General features: G+C 47.6%; 1 protein-coding gene across 1 annotated transcript in view; it reads right to left on the bottom strand.

The window, feature by feature from the left end:
• The window catches only part of RNF115 (ring finger protein 115), a 40,724-nt gene that overhangs the window by 4,558 nt on the left and 20,387 nt on the right, over positions 1-15,779 (bottom strand). Inside the window, exons 3-7 of the mRNA XM_029912464.1 lie at positions 14,300-14,357; positions 7,709-7,920; positions 6,124-6,195; positions 5,770-5,842; positions 2,281-2,415 (exon numbers count right to left, since the gene is read on the bottom strand). Of these exons, the coding sequence (XP_029768324.1) occupies positions 2,281-2,415; positions 5,770-5,842; positions 6,124-6,195; positions 7,709-7,920; positions 14,300-14,357 (550 nt within the window). The remainder of the gene's footprint in view (positions 1-2,280; positions 2,416-5,769; positions 5,843-6,123; positions 6,196-7,708; positions 7,921-14,299; positions 14,358-15,779) is intronic.

Raw genomic sequence — 15,779 nt, 5'->3', positions numbered from 1 at the left:
CGACAGTAACTGAGAACAGATACTGGACACCCCGCACTGATAAACAGAATAAATGTGGGTGGGGGCGATTCAGCACAGGAAAGGTCCTATAGACGGGGAGGAGGAGTTTAGAACTAGGGAAGGAGGGTCTGAGCTGGATGGTGGTTTCTAGTTCTGTCAATGGGATTACTCGCAGGAGTGAAGTGACACAGTGTTTGTAGGATCGAGCCCTAGGGCAGTAAATTTCTCATTTCTAAAATGCCTTTGCCATTATTTTATTGACGTTTTTATGGCCTTGGCGAGTCCATTTTCAAATTTTATTTTTATTATAACTTTTTGTTTTTATAGTTACTGTTTCCTGATGGCTGGACTCCAATACATACATGGGAAGGGAGAACATTCAGCTATTTTAATGGCTTACAGTCCGCTTTATATTTGATGTTGGGGCCACAATGGACTTTTTTACATAGTTAATGCTCTGCAAAGTGCTATTAAAGACCTTCCGATATAGGGCCTTGGGGACTATACAGCCTATAGTGGACGCTAACATTTACCAGGCTGGCACAAAAGATGACCGATAATGAAAATCAAACTAAGGGCATTTTACTTGTCTATTAACAAACTCACTCGCGTAGGACAGTGCCAACAACACCAACACAAGAACTAGGGGTCACCCAATGAAATCAAAACAAACATAAGAAAGTACTTCTTCACCCAACACACAGTCAACCTGTGGAGCTCATTGCCAGGGGATGTTGTGAAGGCCAAAACTATAAGAGAGTTCAAAAAAGAACGAGGTAAGTTCATGGAGGATAGGTCCATCAATGGCTATTAGCCAAGATGGTCAGGGATGCAACTCCATGCTCTGAGCGTCCCTAGTCTCTGCCAAAAGCGGAGAGTGGATGACGGGGATGGATCACTCACAATTACCTGTTCTGTTCATTCCCTCTGAAGCACTTGGCATTGACCACTGTTAGAAGACAGGATATGGGCTAGATGGACCATTGATCTGACCCAGTTATGGCTGTTCTTACGTTAATTTTGCAATGCTGCTATGGAATTAGGATTAGTGATTCTTCCTCCCCAGGAAAGGAGCACGTTGGCTACATAGCAATCCCAGTTTGGACACTGAGAGCTGCTCTCCTGTCACCACTAGCGCTGCACTGACACTGCAACTCCAGCACCAAACACATTTCCTAGCTTGCGTCCTTTGCCAGCAGAGACACTGAACCTGCACATTAATTCCCGACTCAGTTGCCAGGTAGCACAACAGATGCTCAGCTAGCTCACAGACACGGGGCAGACTCTGCTGTTGCTTTGCAGGAGATATTATAATATGGAGATACACGCTCCTCTTTAGTCTCCATAAATGAGACTAAAACTCGTGCATATAAAAAGATCCAGACAAAAACAGATACCATGGAAACAGATTTTTTTTTTTTGGGGGGGGGTAAATGAAACAGTGCGTCTTCAAACAATTTTAGTTTCAGGGAACACATTAGCTTATAGGGGGAAAAGAATCCAGACTGCAACTTTGTGAGTCACACACGTCTGCAAACACACTAAAAATAAAACAAAACCTTGCTGAACCAACAGTGAAACCGTGAGCACTCATGAAACACACACAATTCTTTGCTGTCAAGTATGTCAAAGGAACCGGTGATCTTTACACCCACATTTTATAGAGGATTTAGGAGCAGTTCGGTAGGAATCTGTTCACCGTTGTATTTACCAGCTGTGAAAGGAGACGTGACATGCAAGCCCCCCCTTGGATCTGATAAACAGGAGGTAACAACAAACGTAAATAGAAGGAGGTAAGTTAAAACAGCAGCAAAAGGCGTGTTTCTCATGACTGGATAAGTGCAACATACCACATGCACTATGCATGCCGCTGTCAGTCCGAAGCCTTGACTTTACCAACCAACGCCTGCTACTCATTCAATTCAGACCATTTTAGCTTTTGGGAGGGCAGTTGAGACAAGGGATCCAAGCAGGCCCACCACCACAGTCAGGGTAGCCCGAGGTGTCAGCAGAACCTCCAGAGCTAAAAAAAAAATCACAACCCTCCGTTGCTTGAGCTGAGCGACTCAGCTAGATGGTGGACCAGATGTTCGAGGGTGCACACAACACACAACTGAATGGGAAGTAGCAGGCAGTGGTGGAGGCAAAGAGTCTAATCATTAACGTAGGGAGGCTTAAGGGAAAAGTCAGAAAAGCCTTCAGGACCCACGGATGAGCACCAGTGTGGATCTATCAATGCATTCAAATGGTAGAAGACACACAGCAGGACGTCAAGCATTACCAGACATGGGAGGAAAGACCAGATATCGGACTTAACCCACCGACTTGTTCCTGAGTTACTGTCACCGTTGGAAGAGAGGTGATCTTCTCTTTGTCAGCTGGGGGCGGTCCTGTGTTTTCCAACTGTCCTAAAAGCTGCAAGGGGATGACAAACACACCATGTTTTAGAACGCAACCCAGCCTTGTCTTGTGGAATACCTCTCATTCAAGCTGTGCCTCCACACTACTCCACCACATTAACCAGGCCAGGGAGGGAGCTGCACCATAAAACATAGGCTAGTCGCTAGCTACAGGATAGGGAGGTTTTCAGACGGCATCTGAAGTTAAATGGATGCAGGTAAACTGCATCTGGCACAAACTGCAGAGGAGAAGGCTCTCGGACCACAGCAGGGAGCCAGTGCTGTATGAGCAGGGTGGGGAGGAGAAGAAAAAACCAAGAGACAGGCTGGAGGGAATGGAGAAGGATACTGGACTGAAAGGGAGTTGACAGAGGTGTCTCGCGACTGGAGGGTTGGAGAAAGATATTGTGCTGCCTGGTGGGCATAAGAAGATACACAGCAGTGTTCTGCACACGCTGGGACTTGGGCAGGCCACGAAGAGAGGAGATTACAAGTGGTCCCACTCTAGCCCAGTAATGACACCGCAATAAAATGACTGAGGTGATATCGACCCCCGTCGCTCGCCCCCTCCAGACACGGGATGGAGGCAGAGCCGAGAGGAGCTGTACGTCCACACAGAAACCAGACTGCTGCTTGTGGAATAGAGGGGGAGGTGATGTCAGCAAACGGCACCTGATGACCATAATGAGACTCTCTCCAAGCCCCCTCCCCTGGACACGTGGGATGTGGGCTCCTTTGAGGAAGCTGTGACGAAGGAGAGCAAGATGCGTTTGTGAGGCAGTTTGTAAAGCCGTGGCTAGTGGCGAACGACGGCAGATGGCCTGCACGCCATGTTCACGAGGTGCTTGACAACAGCAGGATTAGCTACCACAAAATGTTCTTGTTGCTCATCCTCTCCAAGACAGGGGAGTCATCGCCCTCCAGAGATTTGGCTCCACTCCCAAGCCAGCCCCTTCTGTTCTCATATTAGCCAAAAAAGAGCTTGTGGGGTGGTGATGGGAAAGGAATTGACCCTATTCTCCTCCAACCAAGATGCACAGTCCCTAGTGGGCAGAAGGCAATCGGTAACTCATAGCTTCAGAAGGCTCTGTAGCTCTCGAGACATAAAAGCTGCATCTGTCTGAACAGGGATCTATGCAGAGAACTGAAATCTTCAACGCAATGCCGGGACTGTCTTTTTGTTGTGCGTTTGTACAGAACCTAGCACAACCGATACCTGGGCGCTACGGTCAGACAAATAAGTGATAAGAAGTTAGCTTTGCTATCGTTAAGGTTTGCAGGACTGTTGCAAGGAACTTGCAACCTTCCTAGCAGATAGCTACACAGCTAGAATTGGCTCTCACGAAAGGCAAGGAGATGAAACAATATACACTTCAACATCGGCTTTCATACGAAGCCCTCAAAGAGCCTCTGCATTAGCAGTACAGTAATTAAGCCTCAACGCTGCCCCATTCCCACAAGGAGATCGATATCCCTGTTTTATACAGGGGAAAACAAGGCATAGAAAGAAGAGATTCACCCAAAGTCTCACAGCCAGTCAGCAGCAGAGCTGGGAACCCAGGTATCCTGACCCATCTCCCCATCCCTTTTGCTAAGAACCAGCCCAGCTTTACAAGCAGAGATGAAGCAAAAATGATCAAAACCAATTCCTCCTCCTTTACCCTCGTCCCTGTGAGTGTTCTAGACGATCATTAAAAATAGCTTAAAGCATTAGCAGCCTCATTGCTGCCATAATCAGGATCCCCTGGTGCCAAGACGTTTGTGGTGATAACTCAGATGAGTCAGAATGAAACACAGAGCTGCATCAAATTACTACATGCAACACTAGCGAGGGGTGTTCTCAGACGAGGTACTGAGGAGCCGGAGGTGGGGCTGATGGTTGTGGAACTGTGGATCCGCTGCTCTCAAAATCATTAGCCTCAAAAATGATTTAAGGGCTGAAATTAATGCCTTACAGTGAGAGACTAAAACAGACTGTTTAGCTTATCAAAGAAGATCCAAAGGGGACTTGATGGAGTTTAAGGACCTTCATGGGCTCTAACAGGGAAAGGCGTAACAAGAACCAAAGCCAGACACATTTAAATTAGAAATAAGGCCTAATTTTTTAAGTGAGAGTAATTAACCATTGGAACAAACCACCCAGGGAAGTGGTGGATTCTTGATGTCTTCAAATCACAACTGGATGCCTTTCTGGAAGAGATGCTTTACTCAAACCAGTTACTGGGCTCCATACAGCAGTAACTGGATGAAATGTTATAGTCTATGCTATACTGGAGGTCAAACTAGATGATCTAATCACAGAACCATATATATCTGTAGGGCTGGAAGGAACATCAAGAAGTCATCAAGTCCAACGTCCTCTGAAGAGGCAGGACCATGTAAACCTAGACCATCCCTGACAGGTGTTTGTCCAAGCTGTTCTTAAAAACCTCCAACAACGGGGATTACGCAACCTCCCTTGGCAGCCTGTTCCAGAGCCTAACCCCCCCTTAGGGTTAGAAAGTTTTTCCTAATATCTAACCTAAATCTCCCTTGCTGCGGATTAAGCCCATTGCTGCTTCTTCTATCTTCAGTGAACATGGAGAACAATTGGTCACCGTCCTCTTTATAAACAGCCCGTAACATATTTGAAGACTTACCAGGTGCCCCCACACTCTTCTTTTCTCAAGACTAAACTATGCCCCTTTTTTCAAACCTTTCCTTGTAGGTTTTGTCACGCTCCTCCACACCCTCTCCAATTTGGCCACATCTTTCCTGAAGCGTGGCACACAGAATTGGACACAGGTCGCCAGCTGAGGCCTCACCGGTGCCAAATAGAGCAGAACAATTACCTCCTGTGTCTTACATACACTATTTCTGTTAATACACCCCATAATGATATTAGCCTTTTTTTTTGCAACGGCATCACCCTACTGACTCATATTCAATGCGTGATCCACTAGAACCCCCAAGTCTTTTCAGCAGTACAACCACCTAGCCAGTTATCTCCAATTTTTTAGTTATGCATTTGATTTTTCCTTCCTAAGTGAAGCACTTTGCACTTCTCTTTATTGATTTTCATCTTGTCGAACTCAGACCAGTTCTCCAATTTGTCAGTGTCATCCTGCACTGCGATCCTGTCCTCAAAAGTGGTTGCAATTCCTCCTGGCGTGGTGCCATCTGCAAATTTTATAATTTGTCATCTGCTCCACTCTGTTATCCAATCATCCCTGCTGGCCTTAAAAATCTATGAAAAAGGGATTATCTCTAGAAGGAAGTGAGATTGACAGGAGAGGGAAGTGAAAGATAGAAAAATCTTACAGGCACAAATCAGAAAGCTTGGGCAGCATAACTGGGTCTCACCCCACATCAGCACACGTGCAAATCTTACCTGGGTCACAATAGCATCAAGGCCGCTCTGTCCCCATGCATAGTCGCCTGGATTGGAGTGCAGCATTCCACTCCTGCAGATAGAAGCAAACAGTTAAGGGAGCGATTTTGTCAACCTCAATACAGCTCAGAAATGTTCTTGCACTGAAATTCAAACAAACACCAGCAGGATTTATACAGCACATCATCCTGTGGGATCCCAGAGATGAAGCCGTTCAGCTGGGTACAGATCTGACAGCACAAGACATTGTGGAGTGCCGTTTATCGCATAGACACAACAGATTTGCAGCACAACGCTTGTTTATTGCAACGATCTGATCCAAGGAGGTGGTGCTAAACGCTGCTCGCTACTCACCAGGAAAAAGGGTGCTGTGAGCCTGGGATTGCTGAGTTTGCAAAAAACCCTGCAAAGATCTGCTGTATTATTCTGTTAAGAAGAAAGGGTAAAAAAAACAAACAAAAACAAAAAAACAAATTGAGCAAACAGGCTAGGACAAAAACATAGGCAAGCAACAACATTTTAGTGAGAGAAGGACAGTGAACCACTAGCTCCTCCCAAAATCAACGGGTCCCTCCCTCAGAAAGCCACACTTTTTGGGAGCGTTTGTTGTACATCTTTCCTCCAAGGGTGAGCCAAGACTGCCCAACAGACGGGAGGAAGGAAGCGTGTTTAAAGCAATGCAAACTTCTCCGAGATGGTGCCAGGGGTGGGGAAGGGAAAGCAAAGGGTTGAGATTTCCAGGACACCGATTCTTTTTCCCTACCCCGATAGCTGTCATTGCTGTGGGGACAGAGATTAAAGGAGGAGGAAGTGGAGAGTGAAAAATATTCGACTCCGAGTCAATAGTTTTCACTGATTTTGGGGGGAGAATGTGGGTTTTTAAATGACATGCCCTGGATCCAAGGAGTTATGGGAATGGCAGGTGTGGCAAGTGAACGAACACTCAGAGTTAAAAACCTGGACCTGTGTAAAGGATTTTAGGCACTGGAATACCTAACTGATTTAGGAGCCTAAATCTCATTTTCAAAGGGGATTTAGACACTTAGGAGCAAAAATCCCATCAACTGTCAACATGATTTGGTTCCTACGTGTAAATCCCTTTTGAAAATGAGATTTAGGCTCTTAAATCAGTTAGGCACTGCAACGCTGAGCCCAGCGATGCGGAAACACCTTTCAAACTCTGGGCCCTAGTCTCTAGGGATACTCAGCGGATCAAAGCCAGTCTTCCTGCACCTGCCACAGCACCAGATGCAGGACCAAGACCTCTTACTGTATTAGCTCTCAGCATCCTCTGGGCCAACCACGCTCCCATCCGGGGGTTAGGAGCCAAAGAGACTATTCCAATCCCTTCTCTCCTCCATAGCACCAGTCCTGCCTGCCTCCCGAAACAAGAGCTCTTGTACCTCCCGCAGCATGCCCCGCGACCCCAGGGGCAGCCCCTTCCCCAGGAATGGGCGGCAGGTAGAGCGGGTTAGGATGGAAGGAAGAAGGTGGATTCCCCACTGATGAATGGAGTGCCAATCTGTGGCTTTGTCTAGGTAAGCACTCTGACCCAATACTCCCGCCCGCCTCCAAATCTAAGGACCCGCCCCATGCCCAAGGCGTTAAGAATTAAGACGACAGCGGGGCCAACTCCACAATCTAATGGGAGGGCACCACACTGCCGTGCAGGGGTTCGGAGGTCACGACTCGTACGTGTCCTTGTTCCCAGACTGGTAGCACTACTGGGGCACCCCAGAGGCAGTGGGCCCAATGCCTCTCTTTAGCAATCCCAATTCTGGAGTGGCCCCAACAGGCTTTACGAAGGACCCAGTCATCCACAGGGGGGAGGGGGAGGGTCAGTCTGCTGAGGGGTAAGGCTCGGGGAAGCCTGGCGGCTCAAGCAGGAAGGAGGCCCGAGATAAGCTGCAATAAGTACACTGAAAGTCTCGTCACTTACCCTTCAATAGCAGGAGACCTGTCTGGACGTGAGCTGCCCCGGGATCTGTACCTCCGTGTCATGGGCAGCCGCGGGGGTCTGCTTGGTCCCCAGAGATCCGCATGTGCTTGATGGCCCCTTTCGTTGTCTCGGCTGTCTTGATCCAGCGAGCTGCTGCTCAGAAACGGTCTGAAGTCTGGGAATAACATTGTGTGGTCCAAGTGGTCCCAAAGCTGTTGAGAAGCCAAAACACATGCAACACACGTGCACAGGCTGTTAGGGCAGGAAAGGAAGACCTGCTTTAAATACAGTTCAAGAGGGATTGGATGGGTCAAGGGATCAGTAGCGGACATGGGAATCTCTCTCCTCTTGATCATTGGCTTGACTCTAACATAGGTCGATAGAGACTGAAAGCTGTTGCCACTTGATGGTGGCTCACGTTCAGTAGCCTATGGAACGAGCAGGGAGGGGAGGATACCACTCCTAGGGTGACAGACAGACACCCCCACCACACCCCTCATTACTAGCCTCAGCAGAGGCCAAGACTGACTAGGCCACAGAAACCCCCCAGGGCAGAACAGAGGCTCAGGGTGAGAGCAGCATAAGGACAGCAGCGCTGCCGTTATCTCTTCTAGGGTTAGACAGAGGACTACAATCTCTGAGGCTGCAAATCTGGACTCTTTCTCCAGTGTGATGGATTTTAAGATTACTTCTAGACCAAAAGGTGAGGTTTCTTCTGTTCCAATGGAGACAGGACCCAGAGGGGAAAATATCGGACGCTCGTAAATGCAGGGCTAAACAGCAGAGGAGCTGTGGTTTTCTAAAGGCCCTTTAGAAATGAACCGTATACCAGTGACAAGTATTAGTCTGACATCCCTGAAGACCGACAGTCTCTATTCCCAGAGCAGGTACTGCAAGGGCAGAACAAGTTTTCCCCACACACCGCTCCCTGCCCTATCTGTATCCCCGTAGCGCCTAGAGACCCCATACAAGATCAGCTGCCAGGTGCTGTACAGACACATAGTAAGCGCCACGTGTTGTAAGCTCTTTGTGACAATGCTGTCTACGCAGACAGACAAAGGCTGGCGGGAAAACAGGCACAGAGAAGGGAAGTGAATTGTCCGAGATCATCGGGGGGAGGGATAGCTCAGTGGTTTGAGCATTGGCCTGCTAAACCCAGGGTTGTGAGTTCAATCCTTGAGGGGGCCACTTAGGGATCTGGGGCAAAATCAGTACTTGGTCCTGCTAGTGAAGGCAGCGGGCTGGACTCAATGACCTTTCAGGGTCCCTTCCAGTTCTATGACATAGGTATATCATGATCATATAGCAGGTCTGCTGAGTCCCAGTCCAGTGCTCTACTCACTAGGCCATGCTGCCTATCTGATAAGTAATCAGGGACTCACTACACAGAAGGTACCAAGCGGCAGAGGTCAGCAGTGGCCAGAAGCCATTGCTACCCAACGGGATATGCTGCATGTCAGCAGTCTGAGAAGGCCAACCCCATGGACAAATGAAAGGCCTCCATCTGCGCAGGCTACTGTGGTCTGCAGGCTACAGATTACCTCTGCCTTTGAAGCTGCAATCGCTGTGACAGAAAAATCCTCGGCGTACTGCAAAACGGGCCAGCAGGGTTATACCAGGCCTGGGGAACCGGACAGAAGGAGGCAGCAGGGCTGCTCTAACCCCGAAGTCGGTTAATTAAGAGCTGCCTTTCGGGAAAACTTTGTAAAACGTCGAGCAGAGCAGGGGGAAGAAACAAAGTCATCCTGAGAAAAGCAATTTAGCACATTTAGATTGTTTGCCAGACATTTTCTGGGAACCATGGCAACCAGCTTAATTTAGCCCAAACTAATCAGGTGCATCACCCCCAATTAGACTAATTTGTTGATTCTTTCCTGGCAGATTTATGCGCAGCTATCAAAGCAGACTACATGTTTGTTTTAGTAACTTACATAGCATTCATCCTACTTAGCCAGAATGGAGCTAAATGCAGTTCTCAAAGCGCTGGCCTAGTGGGTGTCAGCGTAGCCTAGCAGATGGAGCACTGGACCAGGACTCTGGAGACGGGTTCTAATCCTGGCTCTGCCACTGGCTCAGTGCGTGACCTTGGGCAAGTCACTTTAACCTCTCTGTGCCTCAGTTTCCCCATCTGTACTTACCTTCTTTTTAAAAGTGCTTGAACAGCTATGGGGGAAAATAGATAACATTATAGGTGCCTCCGGCAAAGAGGGGGTGAGGAAAGGAAGGAGCAGATGAAAAAGGCTAGGGGAGAACTAATCGAAGCAGAAAAGCCTTGCATCTAACCTTCAAACCAGCTGCAGAGGGGCCGTGGTGGATACACGTAGGGAGATAACACCAGGCCATGAAAGTCTCATGTTCAGCCAGTTCCAGATGGAACCTCGGTGTATCAAAGAGATGGAATGAACACGATCGCCTTGGACCGAGTCGTAGAGAGATAGTCGCTCATGTGTTCTTCCCAATCAGCTGATAAAGGTCCAGGGAGAAAGTAGCTGTTCTTTTCTCTTCCTGACCTTGCAGCAGAATATTTATTAGCTTTTCTGCCAACGGTAGGGGAGAGCTGCAATGCTTCCGCTCCCTTCACTGCACTAGGTTTACTGATCGAATGTGTAAAACTAAAGCATTTTGTTTTAACACCGATGGAAAAAAGACGTCTTGGTGGGATGTGGGGGAGGAGGGGTTTCTGGTGGGTAGAGCAGAGGACGAAGAGCTAAGCCTCCATAACATCCGCTGCTCATTGTGTGACCTTGGGAAAGACACACCGCCTCCCTGTGCCTCTATTTCTCCATCTGTAAAATGGGGATTCAACCTCCCTCGCAGAGGGCGATGTGAATCAGCATGTGACTAATTAGCATTAGATCTGAAATCCTCCAACGCCAGGTTCCATAGAAACAGAAGAGCACATTTTGCTCTTAGCTAGGACAACAGGCTTCTGAGTTCAGACCACAGACGACAGCTGTGGTGATAATGGCCAATCGTCTAGGTCAGACAGCGCGACGTATTTTGTAGGACCCACTGATCCGTTTAAGCCCAGCTTTCTGGCCGACAACAAACAGTAGCTTGTTCATTCTGCAACAGGTTAGCTGGCTCATTAAGCGAAACTGGGCTCAGCTCTCCAGATCCGGTCCAGGAGCTCCCTGTTGGGCCCACTGAGAGGGTGGGGCAGCACCTGACAGGCTACAAAAGGTCATTGAGAAGTCAGAATAGGGGAATCAGGCAGGGGAGGAGAGCTGCTGGAGAGATGGTGGTTCCTGGGAGAAAGCGGAGACAGGGGAGCAGCACACGGGGTTTGCTGGCTGGTGTTCCCAAGCCAGAGGACCGAAGGCAGGGGGAGCAGTAGAGGGAGATGTCTGCTGGCTCTACACCAGAGCCAAGGGCCAGAGAGGGCGGAAGGCAGGGGGAGCAGGAGAGCGGCTTACCCGCTGACATCTCCTTGCTGGAGAGCTGGAGCCGGAGGAAGGGAGAGCGGGCTGGGGGAGCGAGGGATGCTCCCAGCAGAGAGGCTGGGAGAGATGCTGCTGGGAAGAGCAGGGTTGCCCCCCAAAAGGATGGGCAGGGTTTCTGTCCTGACAGAGGGAAAGAAGAGGACAGCTGTGACGGAAGACGCTGGGGTATGATAAGAACAAGGACTAGATGCACTGGGGTGAGACAGACTAAAATTTTGGGACCTTTGTTACAGACTATTTGCAGAAGCATTTTGTAATGAATACCACCCCTCTTGGGGGCCAGTTTAAGTAAGAGCCTGAAGTGGAGTCCTCTGAGTTACCCAAGAGGGAAACTGAGGCAAGGGGCCACTTGCAGGGGTGCCCAGGAGGGGGCCCACTTGTTTATACCACCACCAGTGCATGCTCCATTCGCTCACACAGCTGCTGCTTTTGCTGTCGAAACCCACCTGTTCCTTTACTAAACTGAACAGCTGTCGGTTCCGTGACAACCCCTTAGGTAAGCCGAGACGCTCGGCTCAGGTGTGCTATTTGCATAGGACTCGAGCTTTCAGGGTAGTCAATGAAATTATGCAGCACAATTGGCTTGATTTCCTTGGCTTTTCACCCGCTTGCAGGAAAGAAGTGGGGCGTATAGAGACAGCCACGAAGCCAGGGAATCTCCCCGTTCTCCTCTCCTGGACCTCTGACGGCATCGTTCAGAACTGAAAGTGCTAACTGGCAATCTTAGGCTGCAAAACCAGTTTTGTTTTATTGCATTTTTAGAAAGCCTCTTCGTGATTAAACAAGCCTGCGGTTCAAAATAGCACAGTTAGTAGCAACTGATGCTCTGTTACTATGAGGGCACAGAAGATTTTATAAGATTTTTATGAAAGATTTCAGAATGTGTAAGCAAGCAAGTAGTGTCAGACAAGAGAGCTACCTGTGTGAAGCGGGAGCAGTTGGCATTTACACTGGATAGACCAGTGTCAGGTGATCTAGACACATCGCTATAAAATGACATTAGATACAGCTGCATTTTGAGATGTATCAAAAGAATCAGATACTACAGAACATATCGTAAGACGGAAATAGAATAATCTCAACATATTTACTATCCACATTTTACTGACACCTCATCAGCCTGGGGTCTGAGTGGAAAACCGCAGCTTTATTTTGTGTCTCTAAGTAGCTCAGTTTACAAGATCTTTATGCCTACTCGTTCAACTCAGCATCAGAGGACGAGGGGAAGGAGAAGAAAAAATAAAATAAAAATCAAGATTATGATCTGCTTTGTGAATCACCAAACACACACCCCAGAATCAGAACTGAGCTGGAACTTTTGTTGAACAGAATGCAGCTACGCTCGCCTGCAACCCCGTCAAGAGCAAAAGCGTCTTTCATCCTGAACACCATCCCAAAGCTCTTTGTGAACTGTCACACAAAATACAAGCAAAGATCACTTTATTCACTGTCATTGCTGGAGTAGACCACGGCAGTTTAATAGCACACAGCAGTGGTTTCATTTAGATGGATACTATATTCAGCTGAAACTGCAGAGGGGAATTGAGGCCCTGTGTACACTAGCGAGCTTACAGTGGCACAACTGTACCGATGCAGCGGTGCCGCTGTAAGATCACTCGTGAAGGCGCTCTATGCCAGCAAGCGAGAGCTCTCCCGCCGACATAATTAAACCACCTCCGACGAGTGGCAGTAGCTCTGTCGATGGGAGCACGTCTCCCGCCAACATAGCGCTGTCCACACCGGCGCCTGTCAGTGTAACTTACGTCACCGAAGGGGTGTTCTTTCACACCCTTGAGTGACATAAGTTACACTGACAAACGTGGTAGTGTAGACATAGCCTCAGATATGCAGATTGTAATTGATTGTAAGATGATTAAGGGCATGGAACAGTTTCCATATGAGGAGAAATTAAAAAGCCTGGGACTGTTCAGCTTAGAAAAGAGATGACTGCGGGGGCAGGGAGGATAGTATAGAGGTCTATAAAATCGTGACTGGTGTGGAGAAAGTGAATAGGGAAGTGTTATTTACCCCTTCACATAACACAAGATCCCGGGGTCACCCCATAAATTAACGGGCAGCAGGTTTCAAACAAACAAAAGGAAGTACTTCTTCACCCAACGCACAATCAACCTGTGGAACTCATTGCCAAGGGATGTTGTGAAAGCCAAAACTATAACAGGGTTCAAAAAAGAATTAGATAAGTTGATGGAGGATAGATCCATCAATGGCTATTAGCCAGGATGGCCAGGGATGCAACCCCATGCTTTGGGTATCCCTAAACATCTGACTGCCAGATGCTGGGACTGGATGACAGGAGACGGATCACTTGCTAATTGCCCTGTTCTGTTCATTCCCTCCCAATGCACCTGGCACTGGCCACTGTCAGAAGACAGGATACTGGACTAGATGGACCCAGTGTGGCCGTTCTTATGTTTTTATCTTCTTCTGTCTCCCAATACTCCCGCCAGCGAGAGATGACTGGACAAGGCCACTTTTGAGTCCCATCACTGCTGTTCTTTGCTACATGTGGGGGAAAGAAGGGAATTGCAGGAGATGCACCCTAGATCATGCCTCTTTCACTCCCTCTGCATCTGTTGCCCCTGTCTCCTTGCACCATTATCTGCTTTGAGCCTTTGTCCTGCCATGCTCTGTGCTTGGAACTGTTCTGTTTGCATGCGCCAAGCCATCAACTTCAAAGCCCTCCTCAAAACCCACCACGTTCATGAAGCCTCCTATAGAGATCTCCTTAAAGACTACAGCTGTAGTCAATGGCACAACTCCCATGTACTGGGACCAAAATTTCACTCAAGGGGACGCTGTACCTTCTTGTTGTATGTGTCTGAGATGAGAGCAGAGATTCCATCTGTTCTGTAAAGGAGTGTGCCTCTACTCAACAAACAAAAAAAGCTCTCATCTAGCATGGCTTACGACTACACATTCAGCGTTTGAGACTATCTGCTGGAAAGCAAATAAGTCAGTCACACATCAATCTCCTCCTCCTATCAGTGTGTTCCTAGACATGCTTTCAAGAGTGTCATTCCCCGAATGTAAATTTTCATTCAAAAAAATTGCTAAAATCCAAAATAGATTTTTTGCTCAGCTAAGGGTTTAAAAAAAAAAAAAAAATCAGCATTAAAAGCAAACTCACCTCTGAAAACTGTGTGGATGGACTGTCGTCTATTCCACTGCCACTACCATCTAGAAAACTGAGGAGAAAACAGACTAGTCAGAGCCGGTTGTTGCTTTCAAAAATAAGCTCCCCCTTCTGGGGGTTAAATATAGACAGAAGCCAGTGTGAGCCAGACTCTCTATAAGGAACAAGACAAGGCTCCCATGTGGGCAAAAAAGGATGATCAAATGTGGTACGAGTTACTTTGTGGAAGGAATTAATCTATATATAACACACAGTGTCAGCCCAGAGGGGAAATGCAGGTAAAGCTGATGCGTCTGCTGAAAGAATAAAGTGACTCTACAGCGCACCAATTTAGGTTTCCCTTGTATGGAAAAAATATGCAAGATGTTTTAGAGAGGCTCCAATTCGGAGGAAGCCAGTTCACAAGAGAGTCACTGAACAGCGGTATAAATACATTTCCCTCGGGCTGCTAGATTCGCATTTGTGCTTCACTGTAGCTGTTTATTTCCTTCATGCCGTTCAGAGCAGCTCACTGGTTTATTTGGATATTTGGCACTTTGTCCCCTCCCGTAAAACTCCCTCACCACACCTACTAAACTGAAACTGAAAGCGTCCTGTGCTTAGCTCTGCACCACAAACCATGGCATTTTGCAGAGTTTGTCCAGGGAAGGGTGCTCACAAGGGTGAAAGGGCTACTCAGTTCCAATGCAAACATTCCTAACCACAGAGCCAAGCAAAAACATTGGGCTTCATTTAATTACATTTTTATGTTCATTTGTTAACTGCTAGGAATATCTGTGTTCAAAAGGGACAGTGACTCACATCTTCCCAGTGCAACATGTTACATGGCTTTCCTGCTTCGGGAGCCCTGAGACATCAGACCTTAGTTACCATTCCCACTCCAAATAGCACAACTTTCTCAGCAGTGGCTCAGGACTGAATATAGTAAGTGCCAGACTAGCATATTTTGCAGTCCCTAGTTGTTTGTAGGCAGCGTGTTCTACTTGATAAAGAACTGGACTGTGAATCAAGAGAGCTGGCTTCTATTTCTGGCTTTGCTACCAAATCGCTGTGACCCCTTGGGCACAGTCCCTGAATTTCCTCGTTCATAAGACACGGAGATCAATGGATGAAAACTGCTAATTGTCATTTAAATCCCGACAACTAGCACATTAGAAGGAGCAGAGCGTCAGGATACACAGTCTGCTTTATGCAATCAGAGGAAAGGCGGAGTCTTGTTCAAACATGATTAATCAGCCGTGTTTAATCAACTCACACACAAAATAAGGTTCTACACGTCTCCAAAGAGCTCACCAATACAAAACATCTTTGAAATAGGCACCATATAATGAGTTACACCATCATTACTATTAAGTGGAATATTAAATCAAGCCGTATTATATGGCATTAGACCAAGATTTTGCTCCACCTAAAACCTGGTCAGGATTTGCGTTGCAAATCAACGTTCCGTCTCGCCTACGTTTTTGCCAGAAGA

Source organism: Terrapene carolina, unplaced genomic scaffold, assembly GCF_002925995.2.
Source record: "Terrapene carolina triunguis isolate 2854851 unplaced genomic scaffold, T_m_triunguis-2.0 Scaffold227, whole genome shotgun sequence".
NCBI classification, from domain to species: domain Eukaryota; kingdom Metazoa; phylum Chordata; order Testudines; family Emydidae; genus Terrapene; species Terrapene triunguis.
Note: the sequence above shows the minus strand (reverse complement) of the source record. Positions and strands in the feature narration are given on the sequence as shown.